Raw genomic sequence first — 20,338 nt, 5'->3', positions numbered from 1 at the left:
CCACCCCCCCTGCTCCCGGGGGTCTGGGTCCCCAGAGAGGAGCTCACTTCCGAAGGGAGGTGCTGGGGCAGGGAGCGTGGAGACCCAGGCCGTCCCAGCCGGGACCAGCAGCTCTGACAAACAGCATGAGTGGCAAGAAATCATACTTCCCAGCGAATGCCAGCGTGGGGAGGGAGCCTGGGGGCTGCAGCTGAGCCTACCCCCCACCCACAGCCTCTCAACAGTGAGACACGCAACCCGGACTGGGTGGGGGGCTTGTCGCGTCCCCACAGTGGAGGCGGGGCCTGTGCTGAGAAGGGGGGCACAGCGAGGGGACGCTGATGGCAGTTCAGCCCAGGGTGGACGTGCCTCACCGGCTTCCCAGACGGGGCTGCCCACCCTCACAGCCCCTGCTTGGAGCAGAGGGCCCAAGCCCCACCCCTCGGATACCAGCGCGGGTCCTCTGGCACCCAGGCCGCCCCATGTGTCCCTGTGCCCTAGCGAACCAGCAGCAGGAGAGCTGGCAGACGGGCAGGGCAGCTAGGGACCGTGCCCCGCCACCCCAGTGGGTGCTCTCCTGGGTCAGGGCGGAGGGGACTCAGTGTGGCCGACCGGTCAGGGGTGGAGACCAGGGAAAGAGCTGACTTAAAATGAGCCCTGGAAAATAAAAAAGCAAAAGCCAAGGAAGCGGTGGTGTGTGCGCCGAGGGGGAGACGGACGGGCGGCCAGGGACGGACACGCAGTCTGGCAGTCTTAAGCCCACCTGGGCACTTTTAGAAAAAAACAGAAAACACCAAAAAATCCCCCTGAACACTGAACGCCCCTCTCCTGCTCTTGGGAAAGCAACGTGACACTCCCTCCAGGTCTGACGCTCTGTGGCGAGCGGGCAGTCTCCTGCGGGCGGTCTCTGGCCGAGCTCTTGGCCGCCTCGTGACGATACCTCGGAGCAGGACGGGCAGTCCCCGGGCCCACCCAAGCTGGGGCAGGCCTGCTGCCACCCCGTGCGTGGTGCGGCCAGCGTCCGCTGGGGCCTGGGTGCTCCACCCGCCATGGGGGGCCGTCCCCCAGTCACGACTCCGAGCAGGAGCCGGACGTCAGGCAGCTGGGAGTCTCATGTGACCGCTGCACCCCCTACTGCTGCCGGGCTTTCCGGTGTGTCTTCGGGCCTCAGCTGTGGGCCTCGGGGGGGCTGCCCTCACCTGCGGGCTCTTCCGAACCTTCCTTGGGGCACAACTTTGGCTTCTGTAGCTTCTGGCTCCTGGTAACGACATCGAGGAGGGGCAGCATCAAACGCAGAGGCGGCCCGCAGTCCCCCTTGCTCCCCGGGGGGCCTGGAAGCTGCTGCTGATGCAAGAAGGCACAGACCCCGTGTGCGCTCCTGGGGCCAGGCCCTGCGCCTGCGTGAGCTTAGCTGGGCCTAGGACGGCCCCGGACTGTGCGGAGAAAGGAGCTGTAGGTAAAGCTGACGGTGACCATTCTGGGGCTCACTCGTCAATGCCAGGCCTGGTCTGCGTGGAGCGTGGACAGTGGGCCACAGCACCTGTCTCGTGGCAAGCCGTGGCCAGGGACAGATAACCATCCCCACCGGCCATGACCATCCGGGCCAGGCTCTCCCACCAGATCTTGCCAGCCCACGAACGACTACGTCTGGCACACGGATAAGAAAACCAAGGCCCAGAGAGCGTCACCACCGCAGCAGCCAGGACGAGGCCCGGGGCCACCTGACTCCCCCGGCCTCCCCGTGGAGACCACGACCCAGCGGTGCGCAGGCAGTGGACAAGGCCGGTGGGGGCAGCCCTGGTGGGCTTCAGGAATTCCCGCTGGACTGGAGTCTGCCCAGGCGCCACACCTGCTGCCTCAGTTCTGCCAACCCCCAGGGACTCTGCGTCTCCCGATCGGCCCCACGGGTCGGCGGCCCCACCATGATCGCCCCACACCGTGCCACCGAGTGCCCCTAGAACTCACCTCTCTTGCTCTGGTGTGGGGGGCCTGGGGCTTCCCAGGGTCCTGCGGATATAGTCTCGAGAGCGGATGTCAGCCTGGGGAGAGGGTGGCTCTGTGAGAGGTGGTGGGCCCTGGACAGCCTGGCGGAAACGCTCTTGTTCCCCAGAGAGCCCACAGAGGTAACACCAGCCAGCCATTGCGGCCCAGCCTTTGGGACAAGGACCAGAGGCCCGGGGGTGACACAATGGCAGGTCCCTGAAGACCTGAGTGGACAGGCTCAGGAGGAGGCCCCGGGTCACCCCCCAGGATCCAGTGGAGCCGCTGGGCTCTCACTGGGTCTGTGGCCTGCGCTTCCGTGGGCTGTGCTTGTGCCCCAGCCCTGATCTCCCAGGGTCCTCCTAGCCCAGCTGGCCTGTCCCTCTGGCTCTGGTCTGCACCAGTGCCCCCTGCCCCCCAGGGAAGTGTCGATGGAAGGTTCTTCCAAGTCACTGGAATGGACAGCATCGAGGCAGACCTGAGGGAGGGGGGCTCAAGCCTGAGCAGAGACCCCCAGGCACCGCCCCAGAGGCCTGGCCTTCCAGCCCCTGGAGAGCCTCAGGGCCCCAGGGCCCCGAGCCAGAGCCAGAGCCACGCGCGGGCTGCTGCTGCCACCTGCAGGCCACCCTGCACACCAGCAGCGGGGGAAGGTCCCGGCCCCCAGAGGCAGTGGCGGCTGTGAGCAGCAGGGGCAGGGGTGGGGGTGCATCACCCCCGTGCTGAGCCCTGTTGCACCCGCTCTCTCCAGGCAGTGGGCCCCGGGGCCCAGCAACGTCGAGCTGACCCAGCACAGGCTGTGGGGACACGGGGGAGGCAGCAGGTACCGGGGCACCGTAGGGGGAGGATTCCAGGCCCTTGGCCCTCTTGACCTACCGCAGCACCAGCAGGAACCTGGGCTCCAGGCCTGGGCGGCACAAACCAGCACCTCCTCTAGATGGGCTCCCCTGGCTCCTCTGAGCCACCCACAGAACCTCTGCTTGTGACTCACACCCAGGTCCCTGTGGGGAAGCCTTGCTTGTGGGCTTGCACTACCCCGGCCTAGCTCCGGCCACACTTTCCTGAGTTTCCTGCTGAGATTCATTCCCACCCTAGGGCCTTTGCAAATGCAGGTCCTTGGGCCACCTTTGCCCCTCCTCGGACTGGTCTCTTGCTGAGGAGGGCTCCTCACGGGTGCTCATTCCATGGCTTCTCTGGGACACATACCCACCCGTGACTGCTGATGCCCGGTCCCCACCCAGGCCACCGACGCAGGCCCATGGGCAGCTTGTGCTCACCTCTATCTCCTACAGGCTGAGGTTTTTCTCAGCCGAGCCAACCTGTTCCCCAAAGTTCTGCTCCTGCCCACCCCCGCCGCCAATTTAGGTGCTGGGGGCCCGGCACGGCCACCTCCTGCCACTTCCTGAGGACTGTGCCAACACAAGCCTTCCTCAGCACTGCCTGCAGCCCTGCAGGGGGCTCCCTCCCAGGCTGCTGGGCAGGTCGGGCCCTGAAGGGCTAGCTGGGGGCTGGCAGGGATGAGCTGCCACCAGCTGAGGCTCCTGATGACCCCAGAATGGGTGCAGGAGGCTGAAGTGGCATGTAGGAGCACAGTGGACCACGGAGCCCGGGCAGGGCAGGGCCCCAGGATGAACTCTGGTCACCCTCTAGGGCGTCCCACAGGTGCTCATGCTGAGGGGGGAGCAGATGGTGCACGTGGCCCACCCACCTGGCGCACGGGCTCCGGGCTCCGGAACCTGCAGCAGCTTTGGGTCAGGCGTACAGCGGACTCCAGGGTTATCCTGTGGCCCACGGAGACGTAGAGGGGCTTGCTGCTGTGGCTGTGGCTCTTCAGGGCCTAGGACAAGGAAGGCAAAATCAGAGCACAGTAGAGACAAGCCCTGGGAGCTCCAGGACAGATGACACATCGGCAAGTGTAGCCCAGAGGTCCCCTCAGCACAGCTGAGGGTGGTGGCGCGGGGGTTGAAGGCACTGGGCACACCCTGTGTGGGTCGGAGTGGCAGGGGGAGGTGGACAGGGTCTGGTGCACACGAACAAGTGCCTGCATGTTTGTGGGTGCGCCTCCTTGGGGTGCGGGCCGCTGGCCACTCACCATGCCCAGGACAGTCCCAGAGCCTCCTATCAGAGGAAAGGTGTCTCCTTCAGCCTGTAGAAGTCGTATCTAGAAAGCAGGAAGAGAAAGCATGGAAAAAGTCTTTTTTCGGTGAAGGGCAGGCCTGTGTTTTTGGAGTCGGACGCTAGGCAAGGAGGGGAAGAGCTTAGGTCTGCACATGGGCTGCAGCCGCTGCTTGCAAAGCCACGCAGCCTAATGGCTGTCCTGCGAGCGGACTCGGCGTCCAGGAGGCCATCCCGGCGCCACCTGACCCTGACCAGGCCCTCGGAACCCAGTTCTCCCCTCCTTGTTCTGTGGCTGAGGAATCGCAGGGCCTGGAGAAGGGGCGGCAGGCAGCCCACCCAGGCCACAGTGCTAAGGGTGGAGGTGCCAGGCGGGGACGGAGGCCTGGCCAGCGCCCACCCTGCCTGGCTGGTGGACACACAGGTGCTCCCCTCGGGCCAGGACCACTTCCTGCCGCTTTGTCTCCTGCGAGGAATTGGAGTATGTTTGATTCGACCCAACAAGTCTTTTAGGGGCGAGCATTAGTCCACTGAGTGACTCAGAAGCCTCCTAAGTTTGCTCTGGGCTCCCCGTCAACTCCACCAACAACTGTTCTGTGCAGACACAGCATTGCCTGGAGGAATGAGACAGATGTGATCGTTGTTCTCCGAGCCTGCCACCCAGCGGTAGAGCCGGATGTGTCCCCGGGTCTCTCTAGAGTGGGGTGTCCCATTCCCAGTGCCAGTCTTGAGGCCAAACGAGGGAGATGCTGGGAGAAGGTGGGGCAAGGAAGCTCCGAGGCAGGCTGGGCAGCAGCGTCCTGCAGGCCCTGCGCTGGGGGCGGGGAAAAGCACAGAGGGCCACGCGGGCTCCCAGACGCCCTGTGCCTAGTAACTGGAGGCCCTTCCCCTACAGGAGGTGCCACAGCAGCACAAAGGCAGTGGCGATGGGGAGGCGAGCACATGCCCTGGAGGCTGGGGGAGCTCGGCGGCTACTCCTCCACGCTGGCAGTCTGCGGTCGTGCCCCACGACCCACGGGAGACACAGAGCACGCACAGAGAGGTAGGGAGCCAGGATGGTGAGGAGCACGCCAGCAGGCCAGGGCTGGACCAGAGGTGTGTACGGGGCAGGTCACTGGGGCCGTCCGAGCTGCGTGCCCCCCAGGCCCTGTTCTTGCCCTCCCCACGGGCAGGCCGTCGCCCCATCCCTCACCTTCTCCTTGTGCTGGGCGTTGTTCTCCAGCCCGTCCACCTGCAGGAGTTTCTTGGCCACCCCAATGCAGGGCAAGTCCGTGAGGACGCCAAGGTGGCAGGCCACCCCGAAGCCTACAGGGGCAGAGGGTGAGGCTGGGCTGGAGGGGCAGCGAGCATAGCAGGCTAGAGACTGTGGAGACGGAGGGCAAATCAGAACCCGCCGAGTCTCCCCAGGTAAACAGAGGCCTGTGGGCAGACTGAGGGCCGGGACAGGCCTGGGAGAGCGAGCTCGACAGTGGACGCGGCCCCCTGTCCCAACCTCACGATTGTCGGGCTGGGGTGGAAGACGCTCCTTCCTCCTGGCGAGGTCAGGAGCCCGATTAGCTCATGATACTTCACCCCAGTTCTCCTCCCACTTTCTGGCACTTTCTATCCTCCTGTTTCTTTGGCAGCTGCCATCAGGCCTCTGTGTCACCCTCCTGACACACACTTGGGGCTCCCGCCAGGCAGTGCGCATGTGGGCGCCCAGCGGTCCCGGGACCAGCCTGCCCAGCTCCCCCTGTGGCCCCACGCCCAGGCCCGTGACGGAGGGTGAGAGCTCCCCTCTCCCTCGGTCACTCTCCGGAGCCGGCGTCCCAGTGCCCAGCTGGGTGCAAGCTTCTCGGTGTCAGCGGGGAACGGTTTTGGTAGAAGGCCTGTCACCACTCAGTGGGCAGCCCGTCGGACAGGCCAGCGAGGCGGTGGTCAGGGTGCCGGCTGGGCAGGCAGGAAGGAGGCGGGCTGACAGGAAGCGGGACTCTGCTGGCCGGGAGCCCGACAACGAAGTCAAGGCCAGAAAGTGCGGCCGGGGCTCGGCTGGCAGCAGAGGGGCCTGGGCGGGTGCGCACACTCTGGGAGGACGGGTCAGAACCGGCCCCTCCTGGGCCCTGTCTGTTGGGAGCAGGATTACCTCGGTGGTGGAGAACCCCATTTCCATCCACAAAGAGGACCTGGAAGAGCCACAGGGGAAAGTCAGTCAGCCAAATGGCCCTCGCCCGTCAGGCCAGGGAATCCTGCAGCAAACAGTCTGGGATGGCCACTCCCGGGACAGGCGGCTTTTGAGAAATTCTGCTCCCTCCCCTCCAGGTCAAAGTACATCTTCCCAGGGAGGTCAGAGGTCTCCCCGTGCAGTGGGGGATGCAGCCGCGGAGGTCGTCCCTCCTGGGCGGAACCGAGGGCCCTTCTTGCAGTCGGGGTACCTGCCTGGGGCACCATGTGGGGCTCCTTCTCCCGCAGCCGCTGCACCGCGTCCACCAGGAAGGGCACCTCTCGGAAGGCCAGGAAGCCCGACATGTAGGGAGCCGTCAGGTTAACCATGCTGCAGTCCTCATACACCACCTGTGGCCGGGCATCCAGGTCACGGGTGGGCTCAGCCTCGGCCCTTTGTCCCTCAGGCCTGCTGCTGCGGCCATCCCCCTCCCCAGCCCCCAGGCCCACCACCTCCATCCTCGCCTATCTGGTGGCAAGGTGATCCACCGGGGATTCAGCCTGCAGCCTCCCGAGGTGCCCGCACACCCGCTGCACCAGGCCCTCCTCCTGGGGCGCCCTCTGTCCACCGCGTACCTGCCTATCGGGGGGCTCAGGGAAGACAAAGGGCAAGAGGCACGTGTGGGCCACCAGAGCAAGGGCTTGGATGTCACTGTTGCCCATGAGCGGGGACTCGGGGGAGGAGAGGCCGGGTCTTCACAGGGCCTACAACCGCACGAAAGGCAACCCCGGCTCTACGAAGGGAGATTTCAAAGAATCCAGAAAAGGACAAGCGGCTTTCAGAGCTAGACAGTGTGAAAGAGAAAGGGTCCCGAGGGACAGGCGAGTGTCAAAGAGGCAGTGAGGCCGCCGGAGCCAGCCGGGTGCCAAAACCACCACCTGAAGCTCCCTCGTTGCGGCCGAGCACGGGGGCGGGGGCTGGGGCAGCCTGGGCGCCTCGCAGGGCCCCAGAGCGTGTGGGGCCTCGGCCGACCGCGGCCCAGGGAGAAGAGCCCGGCAGCTGGCGGTGGCGCCCACGGCAGGGTAACCCCATGGGGACGCACTCCGGTGTGGCCTCTCACATCGTCGCGGCCGCTCACGTCTGACCTGCCCGCAGAGATTCTAGAAACCCGAGGTGCCAGAGCCCCGCAGACACCCGGCCCGGGGCACACAGAGCTGCGTGGCCTCCCTGCGGGGCACGGGACAGCCAGGGTGCGGCAGCTGCAGGTCCAGGCCGGGCGAGGACAGGCGGGGACCATGGCAGGCAAGGACGGCACCGGCGGGGGTGCCACCCGGGCCGGCCTCCACATGCCTGCGTGAACATGACTCCCTGCGTGTCCTTGGACGGCGGCGGCCCACGCTCACAGCTCCACAAACACATGCTGCCCACGGGCGGCGCGGCGGGGTAGACGGCCCAAGCTAAACGTCGGGGGGAGCGCGGGCAAACCCCAAACACCAGGGACGGACACGAACAAAAACACGGACAGACGGATGGCCGGAGCGCGTGACTGAAGGGGAAACCAGGGCAGCGGGGCCGAGCGCGTGGAGAGTGTGTAGGAGCCTCCATCCGAGCAACGTTCCAGAGAAAAGGAAAGGTGACTCCACATGGTCAGAGGCAGCCGTGAGCTTGGGAGAAAGGGCCCTGGGCCCTCGACCGTCAGCTCAGGGTGAGTGAGAGAAGAGGAGGAAAGGAAGCGGGTGCCACGCTGGGCACCCCCTGCCCCAAGCCCACGTGACCCCACAGCAGCAGGGGACATGCACTGACCCCCTCCCACGACCTTACTCCCCAGAGAGCAGGACCAGCTCGAGGCGACCGGGGAGACGGGACACGGGCAGGGTTCTGGAGGTGCTGCAGGTCGCGAGGTCTGCTGTTATGTAGGTGCCTCAGGACAGGCCTGTCGGGGGGCCCCCAGGTGAGCTGTCAGCACCTGGGGAGACACCTGCGGATCCCTCAGCGTGCACACACAGGCACAAAATACGACATCCATCGGCAACAGCTGGATCTAAGCAGAGTGTACGGTGTTCAACGTGTCATTCTTCCAATGTATCCATATCTTTCAATGTATTTTGAAGTTAAACATCGGGAAAAAGCGAAAAACCTCAATTGCGTGATGGGTGTGTGGGCACGATCCGGATGGTCAGTAATCTCCGAGAAGATCTGCAGGTCTCACCCTAAGTCGGTGACGTGGCCCCGAAATACCCCGTCTCTTCGGTGCACTGCGGCCCAACGAACTCAGGTGCGGCTCAGTTCAATGCCGGCGCCTGCTGCAAAGACGGACCTGCTGACTGCGGGCACGCCAGAGGCCCAGCAGCACATGGGCGAGCCTCTGAGGACACAGCGGACCACACAGACGAAGCACAGAGCGGTGTCCAGATGATGGAAGGGTGGACGTTCAGGAAGGCGGGTCTGCACTCCGCTGCCCGAGGCACAATCGACAGGTCACAAACATTTCAGCTTCCCGCGGAGGACACACCAACCAGGTGTCCGACCATGGGATGGGCTGTTGTGTGGCCCCCATTCATGAGGGGTGCTGAGGACGGGATTCCTGGCCACACAGAAGGCGCACCAGGGCCTCCCACCCCGGCTCTACTCTGATCACAGGGACGCTTGCTGAAGAGATTTCCAGGTTGTACGCTTGGAGATTTTTTTTTTTTTTTTGGAAATGAGTTGGGGCTCTGGAATCTATATATACATACTTTAAACTTTATTGAGGTACAATTTACTGCTATAGAGCTCACCTGAAGTGTATAATTCAACGTTTTTATTTACGGAGCCGTACAACCATCTGATGCCCCACAGCACCAATAAACCTTGCCTCCGCTAGCAGGCACACCCCATCCACCCCTCTCCCCAGCCCTCAGCAACCAGGCATTTACTTTCTGTCTCTGGGTCTACCTATGGGGTTTGCATCTCTAACACAACTCAGGAGACTGATGGGGGCAGACCTGTGATCAGGCTTTTAGGAGCCTCCGCACCACACTCCGTCCAAGCTCCTTGCCCAGTCTAAGCTCCCACAGCACAGGACGACGAACGCTGACCCCATCCCAGGGGCAGGCACTCTGCTCTGTGCCGGGGTCACAAGAGGAATACAGGATCACCCCACCCTTGAGAACCCAGTCAGTGCGGTAACTGTTAATACAACGGAAGAAGCACCGCATGAGACGGAGACCACGGACAGGGAGGAGAGGTGGCTAATCCTGCAGCCAGGACAACAGACGCGGGAGTACGTGAACTGTCTTGAGAAGGGAGAAGGTGTCCTCAGAACAGCTAACATCTATTTTTTGAGGACTTACAATGTGCCAACTGCTTTCCATGGGTGATGCCATTCATCCCTCACAGTGGAGCTATCAACAGTACCACCATCCTCGAGTTAGAAGAGGAAGTGGAAGGCCTGGGAGTGGGGGTGAAGTGGGAGGGGCAGACGGGTGGTAGGGACGCAGGCAGTCTGGCTCCCGAGGCTGTGGCTTATCCCCGAGGCCATCGTACACACTGGGCAGGGACTCTGGATCCACTAAGACCCTATATCCAGCCCTTAGCACGCAGCGGGCGCTCGGTATGTTTTTGCTGAGTTTGACTAATGGGGTCTTCCAAGTAAAGTGGAGAGACACCAGCAGGAACACGCTGCCTTTGGGAGCAAACAGGACAGGGAGGGTGAAACTCTGAGCAGCAGAGCAAAGGTTTCCTCGTCAACTTCTTTAGTCCAGGCTTCCCGGACTGTGGTCCCCCAACGAGTCCCAGGCATACTGCTGACTGGTCTGCGTGTCTGGGTGCCTTCTCTACGGCAGGCGTTGAGCTAGGTGCCCAAGGCTACAGCTGGTGGACATGGCAATACGGTTGCTATCACCGTGGAGCTCACATTCTGGGAGGGGAGACACACCCACCAATTCCATCCAGTGCAATAAAGAGGAAAGAGAGGGTACTGAGTAACTCCTGGTCTTGCGGGGTGAGGGGGGCGCTCACTGGGGGACCTGAGAAGTGAGCAAGGGTTGGCCAGGAGTAGAAACATCAGTGCAAAGGTCAGGCAGGCAGATACAGCATGGCACGTTTGAGGAATCTGAAGAAGTACTCTGGGGTGGGGAATGGGGGTTGGTGAGTCACACCTACAGCTTTACACTCAGTAGGGTCAGATCCCAAAGGGTCCTTACCCTTATTAGCAAGTTCAACCCCACAGAATGGGCACTGAAATGTTTCAAGTGAACTAGGTGGTGACGTGGTCACATTTACTTTCTAGGAGAATCACTTGCGGGCAGCACGGAGAAGGCACCACAGAGGGCGATCCTGAAGGCAGGAAACCCAGTGAAAACTCCACTTGTCCCCTGCAGGATGGGTGACAGGGGCATAGCCAGGGAAGTGGAGGCGAGGATGCAGACAGGGGGCCAGATTCCTGCAATATTTAGGAGGCGCATAAACGGGGCTAGTGTGGGACAGAGCGGGACCCCATGTGTGAACGCATCTCTGGGGATACAGAGGTTTCCAGGCCGGGCAGTTCAGGACGTGTCGCTGTGGGGTCACTGACGTGGGAAGGCCCAAGAGGATAATTAGCCTGAAGCAAAGACGTGAGTCAGGGATCCCTGGGTGGCTCAGCGGTTTGGCGCCTGCCTTTGGCCCAGGGTGCGATCCTGGAGTCCCGGGATCGAGTCCCACATGGGGCTCCGTGCATGGAGCCTGCTTCTCCCTCTGCCTGTGTCTCTGCCTCTCTCTCTCTCTCTTTCTCTCTCTGTGTCTGTCATGAATAAATTAAAAAAAAAAATCTTTAAAAAAAAATAAAAATAAAGACGTGAGTCAATTCAGATTCTAATTCACGGAATCTCTTTTAGTTTCTACTGCCCCCCTTTTTTCTTCAAAGGCTTCCCAACCTAATGAGGAAATCCTACAAAAGGAGAAGCAGAGTTCTATGTGGGCGCTGGTCCCCCAGCCCCGCCTCTCTCACTAATGCAGCCCACGCCAGGGAAGGGTGGCCCCCGCGGGGTTACCTCGAGCTCAGGGTAGCTGAGCACCACCAGGGAGGCACAGGCGCTGGCACTGTCGCCCTTCACAAAGGACAGGTCCACGCCCCCGACCCTCTGCAGGCCTGAGAACGCGGGGTCCTGCTGCCACGCCTCCGTGTCCTGCTCCACGAGGAGGGCCTTCAGCTGAGCTTGCTCCCTGAGGGCAGACACATGTCCAGTGGCCTCCTGGCCCCGAGCGGTCCGCAGGGCTTGCGGATCTTTCCTAGGGCACTCCCAGTTTCGGGGGACGCCCCTGCGTGGCCTCACCCCTACCTTCCCAGGGACACCCCTGTGCGGCCTCACCCCTACCTTCCCGGGGACGCCCCTGTGCGGCCTCACCCCTACTGTCCCGGGGACGCCCCTGTGCGGCCTCACCCCTACCTTCCCGGGGACGCCCCTGTGCGGCCTCACCCCTACCTTCCCGGGGACGCCCTTGTGCGGCCTCACCCCTACCTTCTGGGGGAGCCAGGCCTCGGGGATGCCCCTGCGCGGCCTCACCCCTACCTTCCTAGGGACGCCGCCCCCCCGCGGCCTCACCCCTACCTTCTGGGGAGCCGGCCTCGGGGACGCCCCTGCGCAGCCTCACCCCTACCGTCCCGGGGACGCCACTGCGCGGCCTCACCCCTACCTTCCTGGGGACGCCCCTGTGGCCTCACCCCTACCTTCCTGGGGACGCCCCTCTGTGGCCTCACCCCTACCTTCCTGGGGACGCCCCTCTGTGGCCTCACCCCTACCTTCCTGGGGACGCCCCTCTGCGGCCTCACCCCTACCTTCCCGGGGACGCCCTTGTGCGGCCTCACCCCTACCTTCCCAGGGATGCCGCCCCCCCCCCCGGCCTCACCCCTACGTTCTGGGGAGCCGGCCTCCGGGACGCCCCTGCGCAGCCTCACCCCTACCGTCCCGGGGACACCCCTGCACAGCCTCACCCCTACCTTCCCGGGCACGCCCCTCGGTGGCCTCACCCCTACGTTCTGGGGAGCCGGCCTCGGGGACGCCCCTCCGCGGCCTCAGCCCTCCCTTCCCGGGGACGCCCCTGCGCGGCCTCACCCCTACCTCCCCCAACCCCCGCCCAGACCCGGCGCCGGAAGCGAGCGCCGCCGACCCTGCAGACTACAACTCCCGAAGGCCCTTTCTTCTGCGCGCCGGAAGCGGGTCGGGCCCGCCGCAGCCCCAAAGCCGCTCCAGCCCCCCGCAACTTGGCAGTCAGCCCGCCCCATTACCGTTTCCAGAGCGACAAGATCTCCTCCGGCGGCTTCTCCGCGGCCTCCCGCGCCATGGCGCGGCCCCAAGGGCTCCTTCCGGTTGCGTCGCTTCCATCGGGCGTCACTTCCGGCGGCCCGCGCGCAGGCGCCTGGCGGTCTTCGCGGCCTTGGCGCGGCTGGCGGGGGCGCGGGGTCGGCGAGGCTTCGGGACGCCGCCGCCTGCCGGCGGGAGGCTCGCTGGGCCCCGCTGCCCCCCAGCCTCGCCCCTGCAGCAGGGCCGCGCGGGGGGCGCCCGCCCGCCGGGGGGCCGAGCGCTCCCGGGGTCACGTGGGCAGAGCCCTCGCGGGGACAGACGGGGACTGCGAGCCCTCGCGGCCTGGGCAGGGCCCGCCCCCCCCAGCGCGGTGTGCAGTGCACAACTCGGGCAACGGGACTGACCTTCCGTCCTGCCATTCTCTCTCCGGGCATCGCCCGGCCCACAGCACAGTGACTTTAGGTCCGGGGACCTCGGTGACCTCGGTGACCTCCTGAGAGCAGGACGGAGCCCCCGCGGGCCCAGACTCCGGGGTCGTGGGAACATGGACTGGAAGCCCTAAGCTCCTCAGCTGAGTGAATACTTGGGCCCTGCCGCCTGTGCCAGGGCCTGTGCTGGACGCGGGGTTGCAGCCTCCTGGGGCGCAGCTGCGCGAGGCGGACGCCCTGGGGAGGCCTCTGGGGCATGGCTAAGGGGAGCCGGGCCAAGGGTGCAGCCGTGTCAGGGTCCTGGGGTAGGCAAGGCCGCCCCACCGAAGGCGGCCAGTGAGGCATTTGGCCCACGGTTAATATGCTGGGGGGATTCAGAGAAGGGCAGGGGCAAGAACGGCGGCCCGGGCGCTGGCATTCGGGGGACCCGGGACTGCTGGGCACACTCAGGATCAGGCTGGCCGCGGGGCAGGGCGCAGGCTGGGAGGCGGGGCTGGGGAGGCCGGAGAGCCCTTCCCTCCCCTTCCCTCCCCTTAGGCCTAGATGGCTCCCACCTCACAAGGAAGCGGGGTCTTGCTGTCCCCAGGACCCTGACACCATGAGCTCAGCATTTGCTCTTTTCTGGTTTTGCTGCTTTTCCAGTGTCAACGGGGACTCGCGATGCTGGCGCCCGAGCTTCATTTAGTGACCGACCGAGATGGGCCTGGACGGTGCTGCCTGAATCCGGGAACCCCCGGCGTGTCCCACGCTGGCTCCGTTAACAGATGAGGAAATCCCGCAGCCCCGGGACACGAGGCACAGCGTTCACACACACACACACACACACACACACCAAGGTCTTACACAGGAGACAGTGATCGGCGGTGACTTACGGGGGAGTCACACCCGCCTAGCGACCGTTTCTGCCTGGGCTGAAAGCAGAAGGAGCTGGAACCATCCAGGCGGGTGGACACGATTGGGAGATGGGAACGAGGAGGAGGAGGAGGAGGAGGAGGAGGAGGAGGAGGAGGGAAAGGGGGCAGGGGACCCCCGGGGTGGGCTGGAAACATCCGGCGGGAAGAAGAGCCGTGTGACCTCAGGGGCAAGCCCTCTGGAAGCCCACAGGTCCTCCACGGGGCGAGCCTTTCTGTTCAGAAGAAAACATGCAATTTCCTCCCTAAAGTGGTATTTTAGCACTCCAGCTGGGAGCTTACTGCCTATCCCTTGCCTATATCTTTGTAAATATTTTATTTATTAATGAGAGAGGCAGAGGGAGAAGCAGGCTGCATGCAGGGAGCCCGATGCAGGACTCGATCCCAGGACCCCGGGGTCACGCCCTGAGCCCAAGGCAGACGCTCAACCGCTGAGCGACCCCACTGAGCGACCCGGGTGTCTCTCCCTTCTGCGTCTTTATTTCCTTTTACCGAGGCGGAACCGTTGTTCCCACCCCGGTTAGCACGTGTCAGCGGGCGCACTGCTGTCTTCCAGAAAATGTCTTAGGCAGGGAGGGTGGGTTTACTCTGAGGCCGAGGCCAACGTGTTTGCCCCAGAGCCTGGCGCCTGGGGACCGGGGGCCAACAGTGGACCCCGAGCTCTGCTGCTCTTGTGTCCCGACAAACATTTACCGCCCACGTTCTGCACCATAGTACATTAAAAAAAAAATGTTTTTTTTTTTAAAAAGCCACTGAGCTGTTTTTATTTGAATCTTTTCAGATAAAGTTTTCCAAATATACAACATGCTTTACTAATTTCTCAAACAAAGGATACTTACCACAGTTTAATTTGTTTTGGAGTTCAAGATTATATTAGATGTTCATTATTTTTTTTTATCCACAATAACCTAATTTGACAATTGTTTTATTATTATTATTATTATTTTAATTTTTTTATTTAAATTCAATTTGCCAACATACAGTAAACCCCCTGTATTCATGCCATCAAATGCAGAGTGCATTTTGTTTTTGGAACCTTCCACTCTTATGGATGCGTCTACTAGTTCATTTTCACAAAAAAAAAAAAAAAACCCTCTCAAAACCTTTATTCCCCAAAGCTGAGTTGATGTCTACTTGCCATAAATAGAAGCTCTGCCCTCAAAGAGGAGGATTCTTTAGCAGCAAAACTCAAGTTTATTGAAAACAAGTATGACAAGTATAATAAAATTTACGTTTGCCTGTGCTACACCAGTGTATTCTTGTACAAATGAGATAACGCTAGATAAGACAGTTAAGGCTTTGAAAGCATAGCATACAAAACAAAATAGTTAAAAAACCTTTCATAAAAGTAGGGGGGAAATTCCCAGCCAAAAAAAAAAAAAAAAAAAGCTTCATAGCACAAGATTGTCACCGGACTCCCCTGGTAAGGTGTGGCACGGTGAGGACACAGAGCAGCACCTGATGGCACGCCAGCTCCGTCCCAACTTGGAGGTATCAAAGGAATTCCAAGTGCGAGTCGAGGACCTGAAGAAGTCCCCCCACGCCCTTGGTCCACGAAATGGGCAACCCCGGTGGAAGGTGGGGGGGTACCTGTGCATAGTCTAGAATCCGAGCAATCCTAGTTTACTCGGTGCAAATGGATGTTGTATCAGGTTAATCTCTGAGGGGTCTGGATTCCCGTGCATCCCCTTCATCAGACCCCGAGGAGCGTGGGGGGCAGTTTCTTCGGCCTGAGGCTTCCTCCACTGTGGCTGCAGAGTCCCAGCGGTCCTGGCGGCATTTTCCGCTCCTGCAGCTCTCCCCCCGAGGACCCGGTTTCAAGTTGATGGAGTCATTAACTCATTCAGAATGTAAACCGAAGACATTTGCCTGTGACTTGTCCACAGCAGTCGTCCCAGTGCCGATGGGTGCTGAGCCACCTGGGAGCAGGAGACCGTCCGGAGGCCACAAGTATCCGAGGACCTTGTGCAAGAGAGACCCAACTCTCAGTACGAAAGGCACAGGATCAGAGCTGGTTGGCTAGTCTTTTCCTTTTTCAGAAACTTGGCGGGTTCTGTGTTCTGAGTCTGTTTCTATGCCGTGGCTGAGATTCAGAGGAGGGACCGGAGAGTCCCACGTCAGGGACACTGAGACCATGTCAAGACCACGCGTATATTTAGCAGGAGGCTGGACCGTCCAGAAGTTCCCATGAGAATGCCGGAAGCATGCCTTTGATCCAAGTTTAACTGATAAACTCTCATTTGGAATTTAAAATCTCTAGAGTCAGAAGCAAATCTGGCCGTCACTCCAGGCTCTTCATTGTGCAAACGAGGAATGGAAGGAAGAAGCAAGCGGGACTCTCCCCGTGCGGGTAGGGTGCGTTAGCGAGAGAACGGAAGCAAAACCAAGAACGCTGCTTCCCCGCCCTGGGTCGGCCTGCGGGGGCCCCCAGGCCTCCCCTCCCGGCAGTGCCCCCAGCCCCGGGAGGGAGGTGAGGCAGGCCAGGACCCCGCATCTGTTCTGGGAGCGGCGTGGCGCAGGGCACAGCACGCCGGGGCGGAGGACGGAGGAGCCCGTGTCCCCGGTCGCCAGCAGGGCGGGCTCTACTTCGCCTGCCGAGCCCGCTTCAGCCCGACAGCCAGGCTCCAGGCGGGGACACAGTTGCTCAGCAGGATCTCCTCTGGGAACTGGTACTCTAGCTCAGGAGGAATTTCACCGTCTTTGGTTTCCATGTAACTTACTAGGGTGTCTCTCAGGCTGAAAAGCCAAGGAAAGAGCCAGAAGGTTAGGCGCTGTCCCTTGGAAGGCCAGGGCAGCCTTAGCGCTCGTCCCTGGGTCCAACCAACGACTGAATGCCTGAGCAGGGCCTAGGGCCGGGGCTTGGGGGTCCAGGACACACCTGCTGCTCCCCACCCCGCGCCACACAAACACCCCGGAATGGAGCTGACCCTGGTGGCCGCCGGGTCCCGTCCCCTTAGGCACTCCACGAATGGGACCTGCCTTATGAGCACGCAGCTTCGCCATTCGAAAAAAGCTTGTATTCCATTTCATATTTTCGGTTAGCAAGATGCTAAATTCCCTAGGAAAGGGGTCTTTGTCCTCTACACTAAAAGTCCAGGAGAGTAAAGACTCGTTGAATATGTTCAAAGAATACAAATGTGTGCATATGTGTGCCAGACAGCACGATGGAAGAAACTGCAAATACGAAGCGTGCTGGCGAGGAGCACTGGGATTGGACCATCCATGTAGGAAAACAGGAGTGGTAAGTCCCTACCTCACACCACACATAAAAAATAAACCGGTCAACAGAGCCCGCGTACAGCACGAGACCATAACTGTACAAGACAAAGTATGGCAGGCTACTTCGCACCCGGGGGGTGAGGACGACCCTGGTGGGTGCATTTTCCTAGTCCTTATACAAAGAAGCTACCAGGTCTGGCTTCCTTGAAATTCAAGACTGAGGGAGAGCATTTGTAACATAACAAATACGAGGTCAATCTTAAATCTTTTAAGAGGATGAGGAAGGATAGCCCGAAAGAAACATAATGGATGTCAAGAGATAATTCAGGGGAAGATACAAAACTAGCAGATACATTAGGAAAATATCTAGGAAATAGGAAGATACAAGTGAAAATGAGACCTGTTTTTGGCCAATAGATTGGCCAAAATGGAGAGTATCTAGTGTTGGGTATTCTCATATACTGTATGTTGGTGTGGCTTTCTCTTTTTAGAGATTTTATTTACTTTTTCATGAGACACACAGAGAGAGGCAGAGACACAGGCAGAGGGAGAAGCAGGCTCCATGCGAGGAGCCCGATGTGGGACTCGATCCCAGGTTTCCAGGATGGTGCCCTGGCCTGAAGGCGGCGCTAAACCACTGGGCTGCCCAGGTGTGGCTTTTTCTATCGAGTTTAAAATGCACATCTTTCTCCTCTCTCTCTCTCTCTCTCTCTCTCTCTCGTGTTGGGTTATGTACGCTCTTTATATGTTTTGGGTACTAACTCCCCAATAGATGTGTCACCTGCAAAAACCTCTCGTTCCATAGGTTGCCTTTTGTTCATGATTTTCTTTGCTGTGCCAAAGTTTCTATTTTGGTGTAGTCCAAATAGTTTATTTTTTGCTTCTGTTTCCTTTGCCTGAGCAGACATTTCTAGAAAAATGTTTCTACAGCCAATGTCGAAAAACTACCGCCTATGTTTTCTCCTAGGAATTTTATTTTATTTTTTTATTTTTTTTAGATATATGTCTTTTTTTAAATTTTTTTTATGATAGTCACAGAGAGAGAGAGAGGCAGAGACATAGGCAGAGGGAGAAGCAGGCTCCATGCACCGGGAGCCTGATGTGGGATTCGATCCCAGGTCTCCAGGATCATGCCCTGGGCCAAAGGCAGGCGCCAAACCGCTGCGCCACCCAGGGATCTCTCCTAGGAATTTTATGGTTTCGGGAGAAAACAGAACCCTCATGCACTGTCGGTGGGAATGCAAACTGGTGCAGCCACTGTAGACAACAGTATGGAGGTTCCTCAAAAAGTTGAATATAGAGCCGCCCTATGACCCGGCGATTGCACTACTAAGGATTTACCCCAAAGATCCAAATGTAGTGGTTTGAAGTGGCACCTGCATCTCAATGTTAAGCAGCAATGTCCACAGTGGCCAAACTATGGAGAGAGCCCAGGTGTCCATCAACGGATGGATGGATAAAGAAGACGAGGAATATTACCCAGCCATCAGAAAGAATGAAATCTTGCCATTTGCAACGACGTGAATCAAACTAGAGGATGTTATGCTAAGAGAAGTCAGAAAAAACCAAGTACCGCGTGATATCACTCATTTGTGAAGTTTAAGAGACAAATCAGATAAAGAAAAAAGGAGGAAACCAACAAACAAAAGAACCAGACTCTTAAGTACAGAGAACAAACCAGTGGTCACCAGAGGGGAGGTGGGGGGACGGGTGACACAGGTGAAGGGGATTACGAGTACTCGTAGCCTGAGCAGTACTGAGTAACATACAGAACTGCTGAATCACCACATTCTACACCCGGAACTAACATAACATTACATTAATTACACTTCGATAAAAAAAAAAAGAAAAATAAATAAAATGCACATCTCTGACCTAAGTACACTTGTTATAACAAGAATATAGGATTTCTGTAATTACTTAAAAAAACCCAACAGAGAGCAAACCCCAGAGGCCAGCCCGTGGGGTGCCCGGAGTGGGTAAAACAGCAGGGCGCAGGGCTCCTGAGGTGAGGCGGGTCCCCCTCCCCGTCTGGGAAAGATCACGGGATGGACCGCGGGACACCTGCGCACCCCTACGTACCTCCACTCAGGTCTGAAGTTGCCCTCGGCCTGGGGGCTCTTCAGTTTCAAGATCATCATCTCATGGAGCTCCAGGAGGAAGGCGTCGAGGTCCGTCTGATTCAGGAAAGTGCTGAGACACTTGGCATTTTCTGGGCTGAGACGAACTTTGTACCGGCTGCTAATATCCCTGAAGGGCTCCTAGAACACAGCAGGAGGGAGGCAGCAGGAGCTGGGGGGAGGGGGAGCGCCCTTGCAGGTGCGGGTGCAGGTGCGGGTGCGGTGGGAGTGGAGCTGTGCTCACCTTTTGCAGGCGGAGCAGCTGTTCCGACCTGTGGGCGGACAGGATCTGCCAGAGGGCGATGGCATGCTTCAGCTGGCATCTGTTGAAGGCCTGCAAGAGCAACGGGCTCCTGAACAGGACGTGGGGCTGAGCGCGAACAGGTGGGTGTGGCGGCGCTTCTGCTCCCCCGCTACTCGGCTCCTCGACCCTCAGATGCCTCCCTACCCTACCACCGGCCACGGCCTCACCTCCAGAGTGTCCCCCCCATCCCCACCTCAGGCCGCGTCTCGGGAGAGCCAGGTGGCCGCAGGTGGCTGCAGTGCTGCAGGGGGGCGGAGGGGGTGCCCACCTGCCACGTGCCTTGGTCAGAGTCTCGCGCTGCAGGTGCGTCTCTGCCTCTGGCCCCAGAGTGTGGTCCGTGGCCCCCACCATGGCACCAACCCCACAGGAAGCAGGAGGGCCCCAACCAAGACCCACCTTTAGTACCAGTTCTGCCTGGTCGCCCATGCGCAGCATGTCTTGGACGTACTCATTCAAGGACATGTTGGGGTCGCCGCCGGCCGTGCTCAAGAACCCCAGAGTGACCTCTATGACAGACAGAGCCTTGCAGCCATCGCTGTAGGACGGCAGCTGTCCACGGATGGAGCTGATGGTCGCGTTGGGGAGGGGTTTCTAGGGAGTCAAAGGCAGGACAGGGGTCCACGGTTGGGGCTACCCGCACATCGCTACCTGGCAACGCCGCTTACCTTCTTCGCTGGCAAGGGCACGAGGTGGGACGACCCCGTGAACCATAATGACATTTAACACGTCGGGACTCCTAAGTGGCAGCGGTACTCCGGACTCTTTACAGACACAGACCGAAGTCACAGAGCCCTCAAAACAGTTTTGTGGGGATATTCACGTGGACGCGCACACACACCACACACACACTCCACACATGGGAATCCAAATGCCAGGAATAGG

At 60.2% G+C, this 20,338-nt stretch overlaps 2 protein-coding genes across 6 annotated transcripts in view; both read right to left on the bottom strand.

Annotated features, from left to right (window-relative positions):
* Positions 1 to 729: 729 nt before the first annotated feature.
* ENDOV (endonuclease V) lies at positions 730 to 12,539 on the bottom strand. The gene is made up of 9 exons (XM_041726625.1): positions 12,459 to 12,539; positions 11,224 to 11,395; positions 6,487 to 6,621; positions 6,194 to 6,233; positions 5,264 to 5,376; positions 4,049 to 4,117; positions 3,665 to 3,793; positions 1,945 to 2,018; positions 730 to 1,237 (listed from the first exon to the last, which is right to left on the bottom strand). The coding sequence occupies exons 1-9, from the start codon at positions 12,512 to 12,514 to the stop codon at positions 1,147 to 1,149; spliced, it is 879 nt and encodes a 292-aa protein (XP_041582559.1). The 5' UTR covers positions 12,515 to 12,539; the 3' UTR covers positions 730 to 1,146.
* A 2,448-nt stretch (positions 12,540 to 14,987) lies between these two features.
* Positions 14,988 to 20,338, bottom strand: part of RNF213 (ring finger protein 213) — a 99,325-nt gene continuing 93,974 nt past the window's right edge. For all 5 annotated transcript variants that reach the window (XM_041727186.1, XM_041727183.1, XM_041727184.1 and 2 more), the window contains 4 exons: positions 19,853 to 20,047; positions 19,397 to 19,486; positions 19,115 to 19,293; positions 14,988 to 16,549 (listed from right to left, as the gene is read on the bottom strand). In XM_041727186.1, the coding sequence (XP_041583120.1) occupies positions 16,396 to 16,549; positions 19,115 to 19,293; positions 19,397 to 19,486; positions 19,853 to 20,047 (618 nt within the window). In that variant the 3' untranslated portion in view covers positions 14,988 to 16,395. The remainder of the gene's footprint in view (positions 16,550 to 19,114; positions 19,294 to 19,396; positions 19,487 to 19,852; positions 20,048 to 20,338) is intronic.

The sequence above is a fragment of the Vulpes lagopus genome, chromosome 12 (assembly GCF_018345385.1).
Source record: "Vulpes lagopus strain Blue_001 chromosome 12, ASM1834538v1, whole genome shotgun sequence".
NCBI lineage: Eukaryota > Metazoa > Chordata > Mammalia > Carnivora > Canidae > Vulpes > Vulpes lagopus.
The sequence above is the reverse complement of the archived record's forward strand: the minus strand, read 5'-3'. Positions and strand labels throughout refer to the sequence as shown.

Coding starts and splice junctions, on each gene's coding strand:
- ENDOV (XM_041726625.1), bottom strand. CDS start 12,514: ATGGCGCGGGAGGCCGCGGAGAAGCCGCCGGAGGAGATCTTGTCGCTC. Junction 6,622..11,223: donor TCAGCTACCCTGAGCTCGAG/GTAACCCCGCGG, acceptor GCCCGGCCACAG/GTGGTGTATGAGGACTGCAG. Junction 6,234..6,486: donor AGCCCCACATGGTGCCCCAG/GCAGGTACCCCG, acceptor TGGCTCTTCCAG/GTCCTCTTTGTGGATGGAAA.